Here is a 16,883-nt window from a genome sequence, read left to right as displayed (position 1 = left end):
GGGGCACCAGGTTAGGGAAGGCTGATTTAGGGCTTTAAAGGTGAGGGAAGGGCACTTTAAATGGTGCCCAGAATCAAGCTGGGAGCCTGCAAAGCTCTTTCAAGATGGAAGAAATTACAATCAGTCCCGCGGGCTCCACTCATCTGCCTCCCTGCCTCGCTCTGAACCAGCTGGCGTTTCCGAACACTCTTCAAGGGCAGCCCTGTGCATGATTGCATCAACCAAGCCTGGATGTTATCAAATCACCGATCATAACCATCCCCCCCTCCTCTCCCTCAGGTGACTATGAGGTGTCCATCAAATTCAACGATGAGCAGATACCCGATAGCCCCTTTGTCGTTCCCGTGGCGTCGCTCTCTGACGACGCCCGTCGCCTGACAGTCACCAGTCTCCAGGTACCCACCTGCCCAGCTCAGTTTGGCGCCCCCTGCAGAGAATGGAATGTAACACACAAGAGGAGCTGTGGGGGACTGCCGATAACTCGGGGAAACTAAAGGGGTGGGGCAGGCAGTGAAATGCAGGAGAAGGGTTCAAATCCTTCCATTTCCCCAGAAAGTGAATGTCTTTGTAAGGGCGATGCTTTTCTAGAAGCCCAGGCTAGCTGACACTTTCTGGGAGGGTATCAACTGCTTGGGGTGTTCCAGTACGATCCTATGCATGCATGCCTACTCAAAAGTGAGCCCCACTGAGTGTGGTGGGATTTTCTGGCCAGGAAGTGAGCGGAGGATTGTGGCCTCCTTCAACTTCAGCTGCCAAATTTGAAAGAGATTTAGGTAGTAATGACTGGACTCCAAAGCCAGAGGACCAAGCTACACTTGGCGATAAAATGCATGTCTTTCTTTTTTTGTGGTTGTTTTTAAGTAGTCTGCCTTGGAGATCCTTGCTAGGCAGATGGCTTCCTTGTGGCAGTTGTAGAGATAAGGAATCAAGAGCTGCACATCACTGGGACTGCGCTGCTGCAGCCTGGGGAAGGGCTGTTGCTCAGGGGCAAAGCACCTGCTTTGCTTGCAAAAGGTCCTGGGTTCAATCTCCAGCAGCATCTCTAGGCGTGGCTGGGAATGTCCCCTGCCTGAAACCCTGGAGAGCCACTGTCAGCCAGGATAGACAATACTGAGCTAGTGCCCTGCTGGTCTGACTCTGCATAAGGCCGCTTCCTGTGACCCAGTGCTAAACGAATGGGGCAGGGCCCCATAGGGGTGCATTAGAGTAGCTCCCTCTCCTCTGTGTTCTGCTCCGGCCCTGAATATGGCTGCTTTCAACCAGGAGCCAGAATTTCAGGGCAGCTCCAACCTGTTGCTGGTCTCTTTGGCAGCCCCTCCTGATTTCCCACGCCTGTGGGGGGGTCTCACTCTGCCCTCCTTTCTGTGTCCCTGCAGGAGACAGGCTTGAAGGTGAACCAGCCAGCGTCCTTTGCCGTGCAGCTGAATGGGGCCCGCGGTGTCATCGATGCCAAAGTCCACACCCCGTCGGGGGTGGTCGAGGAGTGCTACGTCTCAGAACTGGACAGCGGTGAGTTCTCTGGGCAGCGAGGGAGGAGGAGGAGGAATAAGGCCTTCACCTTCTGAATACAGTAGGGCCCCACTTCTGGCGGTTTTCACTTTTCGGTGGGGGCCTGGAATGTAACCTGTCGTATGAGTGGGGCCCTACTGTACCAGTTGCTGGAAACCTGAAGGGGTGGGTGGGAGAAAGTGCTCTTGCACTCAGTTCTTGCTTGTGGGCTTCCCATTGGGGCCGGCATCTGGTTGGGCACTGTGAGAACAGGATGATGGAGTAGATGGGCCCCCTTTGGCCCAACCCAAGAGGGCTTTTCTTATGTTCTTATCCACAGTCCCATTTTCATAGGTCTGATGCTTATGTCAGAATTTGTACTTTGCTTATGCTTTGACACTAGCTGGAACCTGCATCAGCCACAGCCACCATAGTCTTGCCTTAGGCCATCTAAGGAGTCTATGACGAAAGTAAGATTCGAACTGGAGACTTCTGGGTTCCACTAGATGACTACTGACAGAGGGGTTCAAAGGAGATGCGAATTCATTCTGTATATTACAGCATCTTTGTGAAAAGTTTGTTGTTTGTTGTTATGTGCCTTCAAGTCAGTTACAACTTATGGCGACCCTATGGATCAGTGACCTCCAAGAGCATCTGTCATGAACCACCCTGTTCAGGTCTTGCAAGTTCAGGTTAAATATTTAACAAATATTTAACAAAGGACTAGGTGATTGCAGCAGAAATGCAAATACAGGCATATGTTGTGTTAGCACTAACAACAGGTTCTGGGGTTAAATTCAACCCCTCAAGAAGTCCAGCGTGATTGTATAGATAAGAGGTTGTATAGATCAGCCTTCATCAGCCTGGTGCCTCCATATGTTTTGGATTACAAGCAAGCCCGGTGCCAGTGTGCGGCCAGGTGGGGCATGGGCCAGGGACCCCAGTTACTCCTGAAGGGCCCCTGCCTAGGTCTATAGGCTGGGGCTGGGAGGGTGGAGCTCCACAATCCTCAACAGTGCTGGGTCATGGAGTGTGATGTGCAGTCGCAAATCACGCCCTGCAACCCGACGCTGACTGCGGAGTGGGTGCTCCACCTCCCTCCCTGACAACACTCCCTCTGTGGCCAGTGTGGGCCTCCGCATTGTCACATCAGTGTGTGCGCAGGCAACGTGCTGACACCACGACATGGGGTGGCTGCGGTGTGTGTGTGTGCGAATTGGTGCCGGAGGGCCTACTCCGACCTGGTGACGGTCCTGATCACAAGGCCGGTCAGCTCCAGCCTCATCCAGCCGGTAGTCATAGTCCAAAACTTCTGGAGGGCCCCAGGTTGGGGAAGTCCGTATAGATGAGTCCTAGGAGCCTGGAGGCTGAGGATTTGCAGGGCCTCTTCCTGTCCTCCAGGGGCCACCAGCTGAGTGTCCATCCTTTGAGCAGCTCAGCCTGATGCACTCTGTTTCTCCTCCACAGACAAATACACCATTCGCTTCATCCCTCATGAGAACGGTGTCCACTCCATCGACGCACGGTTCAATGGCAGGCACATCCCCGGCAGCCCCTTCAAGATCCGTGTCGGCGAGCAGAGCCAGGCTGGCGACCCAGGGCTCGTCACGGCCTACGGCCCAGGGCTGGAGGGCGGAACCACAGGTAAGCCCCTCCCCTTCTGGTTGGGAAGGGAAGCCTCCCACAAGGCGGCTTTGCGGAGGCTCGGCTGTTATAATAGCTGGAATTCCTTGCAACTGGTACACCACCTTATGTGCATGGGACCCCTCTTGATCCTTTTTGGCATGTTTCTCCTACCTTGTGTGGAGCAGCGGAAGGATCACCATCTGACTGACTCATTCCACTGTTTATTTATTTATAGCAAAAAACCCTATGCTCTTCAACAAAAAAAGAGCAGCTTTCAATAAAAACAATGAGAAACATGGCATGACACAAAAGGAAAAAGGGATGAGGAGGGAAGAGGAAAACAAGCAAACTCAGGCACCAGTTCTTAAACATTACACAGCAGTTCTTAGAATGGAAACAGCTGAGGAGGAAGATGACAATGGAGCCTGTCTACCCCCTACTCTGTCTTGGTTCAAAGCTTTCTAACTGCCCACCTTCCTTTCGGCAGGCGTCTCTTCGGAATTCTTTGTGAAGACGCGGAACACAGGCTCCGGCGCCCTCTCTGTCACCATTGATGGGCCCTCGAAGGTGCAGATGGACTGCCAGGAATGCCCTGAGGGCCACAAGGTCACCTACATGCCCATGGCACCAGGAAACTACCTCATCTCCATCAAGTACGGGGGTCCCCAGCACATTGTCGGCAGCCCCTTCAAGGCCAAGGTCACAGGTAGGGAACGGGCTGGTCGTGGGTGGGAAGCCGTGGCTTGTTCTAGGGCCTGAAGGCCTGGGCCTCTCCCAACCTAGAGGCCTTTCCCACCAATCTCAGGTTACTCAGTGGTCAATGGGTGTCGCTCTGCCCATGCTCAAGAGGTGCGCTTGTTTCCAGTCACCTTGCATGTTCTGGGATCTTGGCCACAACACTCCAGAGGGGTTCAAGCCTCAGACAAAACCCCAGATATTGGATGGCACAAGAGGAGGTGGTTGGTGGCTGTTAGGTTACATAATCCTGCAGGTTTGTAGACTGGGGTGCTTCTGGATCCATCTTTGTTGCTAGAGGCCCAGGTGACCTCAGTGGCTAGGAGTGCCTTTTACCAGCTTCAGCTGTTGAGACAGCTGCGGCCGTTTCTGGACTGGGATAGCCTGACCACTCTTGTCCACGCACTGGTAACCTCCAGGCTGGATTACTGTGATGCGCTCTATGTGGGGCTGCCCTTGAGGTTGGTCTGGAAGCTGCAGCTGGTGCAAAATGCAGCGGCGAGACTGCTCACTGGGGCAGGGTATCGCCAACATGTCACCCCGCTGCTGAAAGAATTGCATTCGCTGCCTATTTGCTACCGATCCAAGTTCAAGGTTCTGGTGTACAAAGCCCTTTACAGCTCAGGACCAGGATACCTGAAAGACCGTCTTACCCCTTACATACCCAGTCGATCACTGCACTCTGCAGGTGAGGGCCTCCTGCAGATACCGTCTTATCAGGAGGTCCGTTCTGCACAACATAGGAAACGGACCTTTAGTGTGGTGGCACCGACCCTTTCGAATTCTCTCCCCTTAAATATTAGACAGGCGCCATCTCTGTTATTTGGTGCCTACTGAAGACCTTCCTCTTTCAACAAGCGTTTTAAGTAGAGACCTTATCCCAATCTGTGTCTATGTTGGAATTGCTTTTAAAGATGTGTTAAAAATGTTTTAATATATTTTAAAGTCTGTTTTTAAGACGTTTTAGAGTGTTTTTAGTGTTTTTGTTCACTGCCCTGGGCTCCTTCTGGGAGGAAGGGCGGGATATAAATGTAAATAAATAAATAATCATCACTTGGCCATAACGGGCAGCTATGTTCATCCTGCCCGCTTTGTCAAGGAAGCCTCGTGGCGATTCTTCATTCCTGCCTCCCTCTTTGCAGGGCCCCGCCTGTCAGGTGGGCACAGCCTCCATGAGACATCAACGGTGCTGGTGGAGACGGTCACCAGAGCTTCATCTTCAGTGGGGGGCAGCTACAGTGCCCTGCCCAAGTTTTCCTCTGATGCCAGCAAGGTGGTAGCCCGGGGGCCTGGGCTGACCAAAGCCTTTGTGGGCCAGAAGAACACTTTCACTGTGGACTGCAGCAAGGCTGGTGAGCATCAGGGGGCCTCAGGGCAGCAGAGCCTGGTGGAGGGTCGGGGGAGGATTAAGATGCATTGGGGTCGGGAGGTGGGGCACTCTTCCGAAGTGATGTTTTGCAAACATTTGGCAAGTTTTCAGAAAACCAGAACCTTTCATTTTATTTATTTATTATTTATTTATTTATTGTATTTATATACCGCTCCATAGCCAAAGCTCTCTGGGCGGTTTACAGTAACTACAGTAATTTTTGAAGCAACACTTCTGAGAACCTCTCCGGACATCCTTTTTATTCTGCATTCATTTGTGCTCATGATGATGTCGTCGGGGCATTTATACACAACCCCACTTTCAATACTCTGCACCTGCAAAGATGTTGGGGCTGCCATACTGCTACGCTTTGTCTGGTGGCTTCCTGCTGCAATCCTGTTAACTTTTCATGCTACAAATGTTCCGGAGAAATTCACACTAAAATAATGATAAATTTTCATAACGGCTTTATTTAAAAAAAAAAAAAATCAAACTGATGTGGAAATCTGGAGAACTGAATTTAAGATTGGGAAAGATGAGAAACTGAAATGAAGATTCGGCCAACCTTAGCACCAGGAATCAAACACTTGGGGAAACCCAGCAGGCCTAACAAAGAATTCCGTGAATTGGATCCTTTTGGGAGTGGGCAATGTTCTGTTACACGGAGCAGAGGCAAGGCGGGATCTCCTGAATTATCTCTCCTGGGAGCTCCTAACGGCACTTAGAATCATAGAATTGTAGAGTTGGAAGGGGCCTCTAAGGCCATCAAGTCCAACCCCCTGCTCAATGCAGGAATCCAAATCAAAGCATTCCCGACAGATGGCTGTCCAGCTGCCTCTTGAATGCCTCCAGTGTCGGAGAGCCCACTACCTCTCTAGGGAATTGGTTCCATTGTTGTATGGCTCTAACAGTTAGGAAGTTTCTTCTGATGTCCAGTCGAAATCTGGCTTCCTGCAACTTGAGCCCATTATTCTGTGTCCTTGCTCATGTCTGTGGGAACACCCCCTCAGGCTCCACTCTTCCTTCCTCCTTTGCAGGTACCAACATGCTGATGGTGGGTGTCCACGGCCCCAAGACGCCCTGCGATGAGGTTTACGTCAAGCACATGGGCAACCGGGTCTACAACGTCACCTACACTGTCAAGGAGAAGGGGGATTACATCCTCATCGTCAAGTGGGGGGACGAGGGCGTGCCCGGGAGCCCTTACCAAGTCAACGTACCCTAGGAGGAGGGGGCTGGTATCTATCCCCCCCCCTCATAGCCCTGCCCTGCACCTCCACGCCATGGACTGGCACTGCCAAACTTCCACCCATGTTGCCCCAGGGCAGGGCCAATGCCACGATGAGGAACCTTGGGACAATTTGTTTGCCTGTTTGGGCTTTTGCCTTTTAACTATTTCTCCCAGCTGAGGGGTCGGGATGGGGGAAGGGACAGCGGGTGTGCACCACTGTAGCTGGAGAGGGCGGGGGTCACAGTGAGGGAAAGGGAAATGGGGGGAGGGGAAGAAAAATGAAGTCGTGTGGGAGGAAGTGTGAAAAGTAGCAGTTCACTGGGTAAGGAAGTGGGTGTGTATTGTGGGCTGCCCTCTAGTGGCGGAGGTGTGAGGTTCTAGTGTAAAGGGTTAGGTGAATCCCAACTCAAGGGCGCAGTGGGGATGGCAGAGCTTAGCACCTACGGGGCAGTCCTTTCACACCACAGGGAGTGAGCTGAGTCCTCAACCTCCCAACACCACTGAACAATTCTTGCCTTTTCAGGGTGGGGAAGCACCACAGAGCATGAAGCAACTCAGTGAAAAGGAAGGAAGTGGGGAGCAGAATCCAGTTGTTGTTTAGGAGATTTCTGTCGGGACCAGATAGGCTGGTGAACAAGAGGGGTTATCCGTGGCCTCCAGAACTATAGAAGCAGGTTGCCCTGCCAAGTGAGGACGGGTCAAGTGCAACGATGCTGTTTTGAAACGGGTCGTTTCTGTTTGCCCTCCTAGAAAGGGCGCTGTCTCCCAGGAAGGTCTGCGGCGCAAGTTCCTTCGCTCCTGTTCATGGGAACAGGGCTTGCGTGGGAGAACTCAGGAGACTGAGGCCAAAGCATTCAGGTTTTTCAAACAGGTGGCACATGGCCCTTTAGGGTGTTTCCCGTGGCCCCTGCCATCCCCTTTCGACCCGTCCGCAAACTGGTTGGCTGTCACTGTGAATGGGGGCAGCCCAAACCAGAGAGAGAGCCAGACAGCTTTTTTTTTTTAGAAAAGGAAGAAAGGGAAAAAAGAATTAAAAAAAAGAATTCTTGGGGAAAGGGGGCATAAGAATCCTGGCCTATGTGGGCAGGACTTGATTGCCACTGAATGCCCCTCTAGGGGAAGGGGAGGGACTTTTTTTAGCTATGTGTTTGTGGTTGCATGTCTCCTACAGGGCTGGAATGGTGCCTTGCCTAGCAGGTGGTGGGAGAGAGTCAGAACAGCGATGTGGTGCCCAGCCTTACCTGCCCCCCAAGCAATAAAGATTATTTGCTTTTAAAATGTGGTGTTGTGGCCTGCTTTTGTTTGTTTGTTAAAATTCTGCAAAGCATTTCTAAACTCCTTTTTTTGGTTGCTGGTTTGCTAGCACTCGCTGGTGTGTAGCCCAATCTCCATTACAAAAAACACTGGTGTGGTTCACACATAATGCTAAGCCATGCTTAGTTTAACAGACACAGTGATGTCAAGTGATTGACATGTAGGTGGCCCTGTCCACCTGTCAAAATGACCCATGGGGGTTGGGGGACCCAAGCATCCAGCCCACTGGCTGGAAATGGTTCCTCATCCTCCTGTACAGCTTGGCAAGCATCTGTGGTTGGGTGGCCAAAGAAACCACAGTCAAGGAAGGGTGCCAAGTTGAACTGGAAGAGAGAATTTAATATTTTTATAACATCAGTAGTGGATGAATATCTATAGGTTGTAAATGGAAAAAGACCAGAACTCCCACACTGGAAAATTGGGTAATTAGAGCATGGCAAACGTGATCAAACTGACTAATTGACTAAAGTCAAAGAAGGCAGGCAATCTTCCAACTGTTTTGTGGGAAAGTGGGGTGTATTTCTAATGTACTGGTGTAAAAGGTACATCAGCACTGGAGGTTTGTTTGTGATCAATCCATGCAAAATATGATTAGTATAAATTTTAAATGATTTAAAAAAAAATACACATAGACGTATTGTACTGCTGTTGAACTAGTGAAAATGTTTAAATCCATTTCTTATATATGCTGGAGATGTAAAACATTCAGAGGTACTTTTGGGCACAGATGCTGGGACTGCCTTTTGGTCAGATCTTTCTGGGTGAAAACCAACAGCCTGTCAGAGAGACTTATGTTTAGACATTGTAACTATGCTACTGAGTCCTATAAATTATCAGGTTGGAACATATTCCTTTCCTCTGGTCACCCATATGCTGATAACAGTTCAAGTTTTGACTGCAAGAATTTGGCAAGCAGACATCACTACAGACAATAGACCTCTAGAAGAGGAAAACATGGGATATAAGGATAATGAACAATATTATGAGATACAATTATGAGAGGGAAGGATACAATTAACAGATTTTCAGGATGCCATTTTTATTGCATTGGGATCAATATAAAACAAATGAAACTGTAGTTATAAAACAGTTGCACAGGTTGCCAGTTCATTTCCAGGCCCAATTTAAGGTGCTCACACTTGCGTATAAAGCCCTAAATGCCTTAGGCCCCAAATATCTGAGACTGCCTCCTTCCCTACAGGCATTGATATTAGCAGAGGGGGCCGCCTTGGTAGTTCCACCACCGTCTGAAGTTCAGGGAATGGTGGCCCGGGAGAGGGCTTTCTCTGTGGCAGCCCCAAGCTGTGGAATTCCCTCCCCACAGAGGTATGCCTGGCACCTTCACTGTACAGTTTTTGGTGAATGCTAAAGATGCACCTCTTTACTCTGGACTTTGGCACTTAAGATGTATGATTTCAGGGCCCACCCTATTCCTGTTAATTGTAATTTGTTTTAATGGTTTCTGAAACTGAATTTTAAACTGCTATAGCCCTACTTGGGACCTTCTGGTGAAGGGTAATTAATAATAATAGTTATGGCTGTATTATGCATAATATAATTAACTGCTAAAATAATGACAACAGAAGATTTATGTAACTTTAAAGTTGACAACGAGGCATTGAACTTGTCAAGGATTATCAATACCTCGGCATAGCCATTAACCAAAGTGGAGACAATAGACAAGGAATCAGAAGAAGGCTAGGACTGGGGAGGGCAGCTATGAGAGAACTAGAAAAGGTCCTCAAATGCAAACATGTATCACTGAACACTAAAGTCAGGATCATTCAGACCATGGTATTCCCGATCTCTATGTATTCATGTGAAAGATGGACAGTGAAAAAAGTGGATAAGAGAAAAATCAACTCATTTGAAATGTGGTGTTGGAGGAGAGGTTTGCGCACCCCATGGACTGCGAAAACAACAAATAATTGGGTGTTAGAACAAATTAAACCAGAACTATCACTAGAAGCTAAAATGATGAAACTGAAGTTATCATACTTGGGATGCATTATGAGAAAACAGGATTCCCTAGAAAAGACAATAATGCTGGGAAAAACAAAAGAGAGTAGAAAAAGAGGAAGGCCAAACGAGATGGATAGACTCCATAAAGGAAGCCACAGACCTGAACTTACAAGATCTGAACAGGGTGGTTCATGACAGATGCTCTTGGAGGTCACTGATTCATAAAGTCACCGTAAGTCCTAATCGACTTGAAGGCACATAACAACAACATAATTAACTGCACATTTTCATGTTTATAACTATGAATAATGGGTGTGTGTGGAATTTGAATACTAAAAAGGGGGGGGAGGGTCATGGGTTCACATATAACACCAAGACATGAAACAAACCAAGTGAAAACAAACCAAGGTTCATAAAACAACAATAAACCATTGCTTCAGACTGTTCTGCTGTCAGTTAACAAAGCATAGTTAAACTGCTGGGTAGGGTTCACACACAAAGCTTAGCCATTGTTAAATAAACCATGGTTTAGTGTTATGTATGAATCAGGTCAATGTAGCCTGAGGTCTTCTTGGAGATGCTGGAGACTGAACTTGCAACTTTCTGCATGCCAAGCAAGGCTCTGCCTCTGCAAAGGACCATAGCGTGCTGCCTTTTACTGAGTCAGACTCTTGGTCCATCTGGCTCAGTATTGTCTGCACTGACTGGCAGCTGGCCTCCAAGATGTGAGACATGGGCCATCCCCAGCCCTTCCTGGATTGAACCTGGGGCCTTCTGCATGCAAAGCACATGACCTGCTGCTAAGCTATCCTCGTTCCACTTGTGCACTGCCATCTGCACGTCTTTGAAGGCGGACACCCTGGGAGATGCCCAACACATCACATGGGCTGGCTCTTCCAAGCCCTCCTGCTCTGCAGGGTGCCTCTATGCCTCTAACACCGTTGGTCATGCTGGAGAGGGCTGATGGGAGACTGTATCCAGGTCAGAGGATCTGGAGGGCACCGTAGAATCGTAGAGTTGGAAGGGGCCTGTAAGGCCATCCAGTCCAACCCCCTGCTCAATGCAGGAATTCACGTTAAAGCATCCTCGGAAGGTGGCTGTCCTGCATTTGCCCTAAAGGCCTCCAGTGTTGGAGAGCCCGCCTGAGGTCATTGGTCCCATTGTCATACCACGTTGCTCAACCCGCGTGAAAAGCTCTTCCTTTTCCCCAACCATCCTGCCAATCTAATGGGGGGGGGGGAAGAAAAAAAAGGCATTCAGAAAACCGGGGGGGGGATTCAAACCTATGTGCCATCCTTTCCCCCTTCTGTGGAAGATACTCCTCTTGTGTCTGTCTATAAGCGTATGACTGAATCTGCTTCTATCTCTATATAACTATCTGTCATCACGCACGAGCCGCAGGAACGCACCGCCCCTTGAGCACTGCGCCTGCCTTCCACTCCGCCTCCTCGTATTATAAAGCTTCCCTACGGCGGCCGTGAGGGGTCAGTATTAGCGGAGGTGCGTTTCTTTTCTCCCCCCTGCTCTCTCGGCGTCACAATGGCCGGCCGGGGGAAGCTCATCGCCGTGTTGGGCGACGAGGACACGGTGACCGGGTTCCTGCTGGGCGGGGTCGGGGAGCTGGACAAGCACCGGCGCCCGAACTTCTTGGTCGTGGAGAAGGAGACCGCCCTGAACGAGATCGAGGACGCTTTCCGGTGAGGGAGGGAAGGGGGGAGATGGGAAGAGCGAGCGGAGGGGGAAGGGAAGAGCCGCCCCGAGGGACAGTTGCCGTGGAAACAGCGCGGAAAAGACCACCGCGCCGGCAGGGAGGGGGGGTGCAGTGCGCGTGCTTGGGCGCGACCATTCCTGGGGACTGCGAGGGGATGCGTGTGTGTGTGTCTGCGTGGTTCCCCGCTCTCCGTGGTGCCCTCGCAACAACCCTGCGAGGTAGGCTAGGGTCAAGAGACAAGTTAATGAAAAGGCAAAATGGCAGTTGCAGGAAGGAAGGAACCAACTTGTTTTTTGAAGGGGGGAGGAGTGAGAGGGAGAAGAGTTTCTAGGGTCAAACCATTCCACACCGGGCGGGGGGAAGAAAGGGATGCTTCTGTTTTGGAAGGCGCCTCTCTGGTTGCAAGTGCCCCCCCCGTTTCTGCAGCAGAGTTTTGGGGTTTGAGTTATTTTGCGAGGGGGGGGAGGTCAGCCGTGTCTCTGATGAAAGGAAAGGGGGTAGGGTGGGAGGGAGAGAGAACATCTTGTTGGGAACCATCACCAGGCAGATCCCCTCCTTTTGTATGGGGAAATAATAAGCTGTTTCCTGACAGGTCAGAGACCCCCACCCCACCCTCTCTCTCTCTCTCCCCCTCTCCCTCTCCCCACGGGAAAAATGGCCCAAGAGTCAGAGCTTCCCTTTTCCCCCTTTGGGTGCAATGGATGCATCCAGGACTTGATTCTCCAGCTCAGAGTTCATGTGACAGGAGGGGAAATCCCTCTTTCAAAATAGGCGTATTTCACTTCCTGCCCTTCCCTCCCCCACCCCCAAGTAAGTGGGGTAACCAGCTTTCGTTGCCCTCGCCCTGCTCCTCTGTCTGTGGTTGCAGCCTGACCAGCAGAAATTCCAGATGAAGCCCTCAGAAACAGCCAAATAAGCAAGGTCCCCTCGGCTAAATTTGTCACCTGTGTTGCCGTGGACACACCAAGGCCATTTTGGCAGTGGCGTTCCTTGCACCGGGGTCTGATCCTGCTGTGTTTGAACTAGCAGCCGGCTGACCCGTAGTTCCCTCAGTTGAGACGTCATGCAAGCTGCTTTTTCGGTTAGGGACACGGGAAGTCACCTTATATAGAGTCGGACTGTTGGTCCATCTAGCTCATGGCCTACACTGACTGGTAGAAGCTCTCCAGGGTGTTGGGCAGAAGTTTCTGCCAACCCTACCTAGTGATACAGGTGACTGGGGTGTTCTGTAGGCAAAGCAGATCCTCTACCCCTGAGCTATGGCTTTTCCTAAAGAGGGAGGGGGAAATCCTTTCTCCCAGGGGCTCCCACACTTCTCCCCCCTTGGACCACTTGAAAATTGCTGCAGGGGTGTAGTCATCCAGGGTCTTAGGGGGTCATAGACCCCTTACTTTTTTGGGAGCAGGGTCCCAGGAGGGTCTGTATATCTATAGCATCGTACAAGCCAATCAGCATGAAAGGGGTCTGTGAGCCACTGAGAAGAGTCTTCTAACATGCTTTTTTGTCCGTTCCTGCTGAGCCAATTGGGATGAAAGGATGTGAGTCAGCCACTGAGAAGACTCTTCTTAGTAGCTAACACTCTCCTCTTTCATGCTCATTGGCTCCTAGAGGCATCTGTCATGGTGGGCGAAGGCTTTAACAAGGATCTCATTCTCAACCCAGCAGCAAAAAAAGGTGGGGGAGCGGGTGTGGCTGTGACTATCATGAAGGGACCTTGCACTTCTGAACTTGCCACTACACTACACGTCTTGGCGGACCACTTAGACCAGCCTTTCCCAACTAGTGGGCCACCAGGTGTTGTTGGACCACAACTCCCATCAGCCTCAGCCAGCATTGCCAATGGTCAGGAAAGATGGGGATTGTGGTCCAACAACATCTGGTGGCCCACTAGTTGGGAAAGGCTGACTTACAGTCATAGAATAGTAGAGTATAAGGTCATCAAGTCCAACCCGCTGCACAATGACTTAATGACCTTTTTACCTGTTGAAGCCATTGTAAGGCATTGTGTTGTGTGGTTTTTAAGGGTGTTTTTAATGGACACCCCATGGGCCACCTGAATGACTCTTGCGGACCCCCAGTGTCCTGCAGACCCTGGTTTAGGAACCCCGCTTTATCCTGTAGCCTGTGCAGTAGCTTAATGCTAAGCCTAGTTTAGAGTTAGTCTCTGAACCAGGCTGCGTAGTTCAACTCAGCAGAAGCTGACTGTATTTAAGTTCCTTTGTAATATTATGTAATATGGCCCTTTTCATTGCTTGTGTCACAGTAATTTCAGGGCCGCTCTGCTTCCTGAAGCCCCTGAGGTTCAACCCTTTCTGTTGACCTTGGTGAGAACTGGCACCATTTGCATACTGTGAAGGGGACGTGTGACTTTGCCTCCTTTCCAGAAGGAGCTGGCTTCAGCCAGTGCTCTGTTGATGTTCAAACAGCCTGGCCTGCTCAGTCCCTTCAAAGCCAGCCAGAGCCGCCTTCCCCCCTCCCCACCTCTTCTTCACCCGGCAGAGGACCTTCCTGCTGTTGTTGTGACCTTGAGGGAGCCTTTCTTGGGTATGCTTTGCTGAACTGAGGGCTTGAGGCTCTGTGGCAGAGTAGTTCCCGGCCTCATCAGTGCCAGAGGACTCTGTGGAGCAAAGCATCTCCTAGCCGGGTCCGTATCCCTTCTTGCTTGAGTGACTTTGGCTGGTCAGTGCTTGTCTTGGCTACAGTGACATGGGAATTAAACTACATGTTGTCATCTGCTGCAAGATCTGAGAATAAGGGGAGAAAGAACACAGGATGTTGCCTTTTACTGAATTGGGCCATTGGCCCATCGAGTTCAGTGCTGCATACACTGACTGGCAGCAGCTCCTAGCTCTACTTGGGCCTTCTGCACCCAAGGCAGGGGCTCTACCACTCAGCTGTGGCCCTTTCCCTCATGCGTGGCGAGGCTGGGGAAAGTGTTCAGTGTTTCTTCCCCAAGCGACCTTTCATTCCTGGCCTTCTGCAGAATCAGAATATGAAAAGGACTAAAGCAAGGAGCTGTCTTTTGCAGTGTTAAGAACTCTGGAGGTTTCTGCCCCAAATCAGAATAACTTTGGATCACTGTATCAGCCTTTACAGAATAGGCAGAGCTGCAAGCAAATTCGTTTAAACGTGACTTGTTCTCTTTGTGACATTTTCATTACTCAAGGTGTACATGCGCTGCTGTTACCTGCTGGGTCTTTGGGTTTGTTTTGGTTCAGTGTTCCTTAAAATTTAAAGACGATTTCTTCTGAACTGCTGTGGTATCCTTTTATTAGAGCAAAGGTGTAAAGGGGGGGGAGCTCAGTGTGCCCCCCAGATGTTGCTCGACTCCAGCTCCTGTCAGCCCCAGCCCCAGGATGGCCAACGGTCTGGGATGATGGGAGTTCTAGTCCTCATCGTTTGGAGGGCACCAGGTTGGCTACTCTGATGCAAGAGCTAACCTTTAATTTTGCCCTTGGTGCCCTTTAAAAAACCCAGAATGCATTTCTCATGTTTAACATTTTGACTTGTCCCAAAGATAAACTTTATGTAGCATCCTTATCAGTGGTGCTTTTATTCCATTTGGTTGCTTGTCTGCTAACTCCCCCCCCTTAAGATTCTGAATTTCCCCCCCAAAAAATTAATATTGGGGCCACTTGGAAGCAGGAGTTTCTGCAACGTGGTATCAGCACCACTGCTCACGGCCTGTAATTCCACAGAACACTGTCAACCACCCTCCTGCGTGACCATGTCTCCTGTCTAGACTGCCCCTCCTTCAATTTAGTGTGTCTTCTGTGCTGGCCTTGCAGTACTTTGAGCTGTAAATGTCTTTGCATGTCTCCTGTTGCAACCGGCTCTGGACTCTGGTTGCCCAATCCCCAAAGTGTCTTCCTTGGAGCGTTCCAGGCAGAGCCCTTTGGGACTGACTGGCTAGCTGTGACACACACACCCTGCCCTGTTCTCCTCTGTCCTCAGGGGCTTCTTGTGCCGCGAGGACATCGGCATCGTCCTCATCAACCAGTTCATTGCGGAGATGATCCGGCACGCGATCGACGCGCACACCAAGTCCATCCCGGCTGTGCTGGAGATCCCCTCCAAGGAGCACCCCTATGATGCCTCCAAGGACTCTATCTTGCGCCGCGCCAAGGGCATGTTCACTGCAGAGGACTTGCGATAGATGGAGGAGGAGGAAGAGGCGAGGCTGCACCTTTCTTGCTCAGCTGCTATTCCATAAAGAGCTTTCATTCTTCTCTCCTGTTTCCTTGGTGTATTTGCTGTTAATCGTATCCCGCCCCTCTTGCTCTCTAGGGAGCAAGACCACCCTGCGGTCCTGCCAGTCCTAGAAATCTTTGGCCCTTGGGCGCCTTCATTCCTGCCGTTTGGAATTACTAGCCACTCTGTGTCGGTTGCATTTTGACAAGGGCAGTGGGGGTGGGGTGGGGCAGCTAGATGCTAACTTCATACTTCCTCAGCTCCAGTAGGAACTAACTGCCGCCCCTGAGACATAACTGAATCAGCGTTGAGCCCTTGCTATGCCTTCTTATCCATCATGCAATGGAGGGTCTAAGGGTAGATTTCTCAGCAAAGTGACTTTTGATCTTTTAAAGGCCCGTCATATCTGTGTTCCTTAGGATTGATGCAGCAATACTCTTATGACCCAAATCAATATGTACTTACAGTGCACGCACGCACGCACACCCTATCTGTGAAGTAAAGACTGTTGATCTTAAATTAAACCAACAGACAGAACCGGGAATTCTGTTCTTGAGATGAGGTGGGTTTGGGTCTTTGGGGGTTTGATGCAAGCCAGAGAAAATGTTTGGAATGGCGTGGCGCTGGAAATCACATCTCTCATTTGGTGTCCTGACAGCTTGCAATCCAACCCCTCCAGCAGAGTGTACCCCTCTGTTGCCCCTTATTTGCTTGAATGTTCTCTGGTGGGCTCGACTCTGTTTCTTGCAAAAGTCCTGCTGGGGGTAATTCATGAAAAGTGACACCCAACAATATTCTGTGATCATCCTTGCTGTGTGTTTGTTCAGATATCAGATATGTGATCTTTAATAATGGCTAATCATAGTTATATTATCTGATTGCTTCTGAATGAACCTGTTTATTGAGTGGACTCAATAAAAACTGTCGTGGCATCACTGTTCTTGATTACTGAATTGGGCTGGGAGTGGGGAGGTATTTATAGAAAAGGGGGGGGCATTTCCTTCGTCTTCTCCAGTATGCTTGCTTATGTGGAGTGTTAGTTCTGTTATAAAAAGTGTTTCCTCCAAATTCAGTTGAGGCAGTTCATGTTTTTTGATGGGTACTCCATTATTTATTTATTTATTTATTTTCATTTATAAACCGCCCATAGCCAATGGCTCCCTGGGCGGTGTACAACATACAATAATACAATAAATGAACAAAATCACAGATAAAAATACAAATTCATAATAACACTAAATGATATTAGCATAGCT

The 16,883-nt window shown here is 50.0% G+C and overlaps 2 protein-coding genes across 3 annotated transcripts in view; both read left to right on the top strand.

Moving 5' to 3' along the window:
- FLNC (filamin C) overlaps window positions 1–7,727 on the top strand; it is a 102,443-nt gene extending 94,716 nt beyond the window's left edge. For both annotated transcript variants that reach the window (XM_061638007.1, XM_061638006.1), the window contains 6 exons: window positions 280–395; window positions 1,377–1,509; window positions 2,956–3,132; window positions 3,602–3,820; window positions 4,992–5,201; window positions 6,256–7,727. In XM_061638007.1, coding sequence (XP_061493991.1) covers window positions 280–395; window positions 1,377–1,509; window positions 2,956–3,132; window positions 3,602–3,820; window positions 4,992–5,201; window positions 6,256–6,443 — 1,043 coding nt within the window. In that variant the 3' untranslated portion in view covers window positions 6,444–7,727. The remainder of the gene's footprint in view (window positions 1–279; window positions 396–1,376; window positions 1,510–2,955; window positions 3,133–3,601; window positions 3,821–4,991; window positions 5,202–6,255) is intronic.
- A 3,450-nt stretch (window positions 7,728–11,177) lies between these two features.
- On the top strand, window positions 11,178–16,559 carry ATP6V1F (ATPase H+ transporting V1 subunit F). The gene is made up of 2 exons (XM_061638005.1): window positions 11,178–11,422; window positions 15,391–16,559. Exons 1-2 carry the CDS (start codon window positions 11,265–11,267, stop codon window positions 15,590–15,592), a joined length of 360 nt encoding a protein of 119 aa, XP_061493989.1. The 5' UTR covers window positions 11,178–11,264; the 3' UTR covers window positions 15,593–16,559.
- Window positions 16,560–16,883: the final 324 nt, after the last annotated feature.

Source organism: Rhineura floridana, chromosome 8, assembly GCF_030035675.1.
Source record: "Rhineura floridana isolate rRhiFlo1 chromosome 8, rRhiFlo1.hap2, whole genome shotgun sequence".
In the NCBI taxonomy this organism is placed as follows: Eukaryota; Metazoa; Chordata; class Lepidosauria; order Squamata; family Rhineuridae; genus Rhineura; species Rhineura floridana.
The sequence above is the reverse complement of the archived record's forward strand: the minus strand, read 5'-3'. Positions and strand labels throughout refer to the sequence as shown.

Coding starts and splice junctions, on each gene's coding strand:
- ATP6V1F (XM_061638005.1), top strand. CDS start 11,265: ATGGCCGGCCGGGGGAAGCTCATCGCCGTGTTGGGCGACGAGGACACG. Junction 11,423..15,390: donor GAGATCGAGGACGCTTTCCG/GTGAGGGAGGGA, acceptor CTCTGTCCTCAG/GGGCTTCTTGTGCCGCGAGG.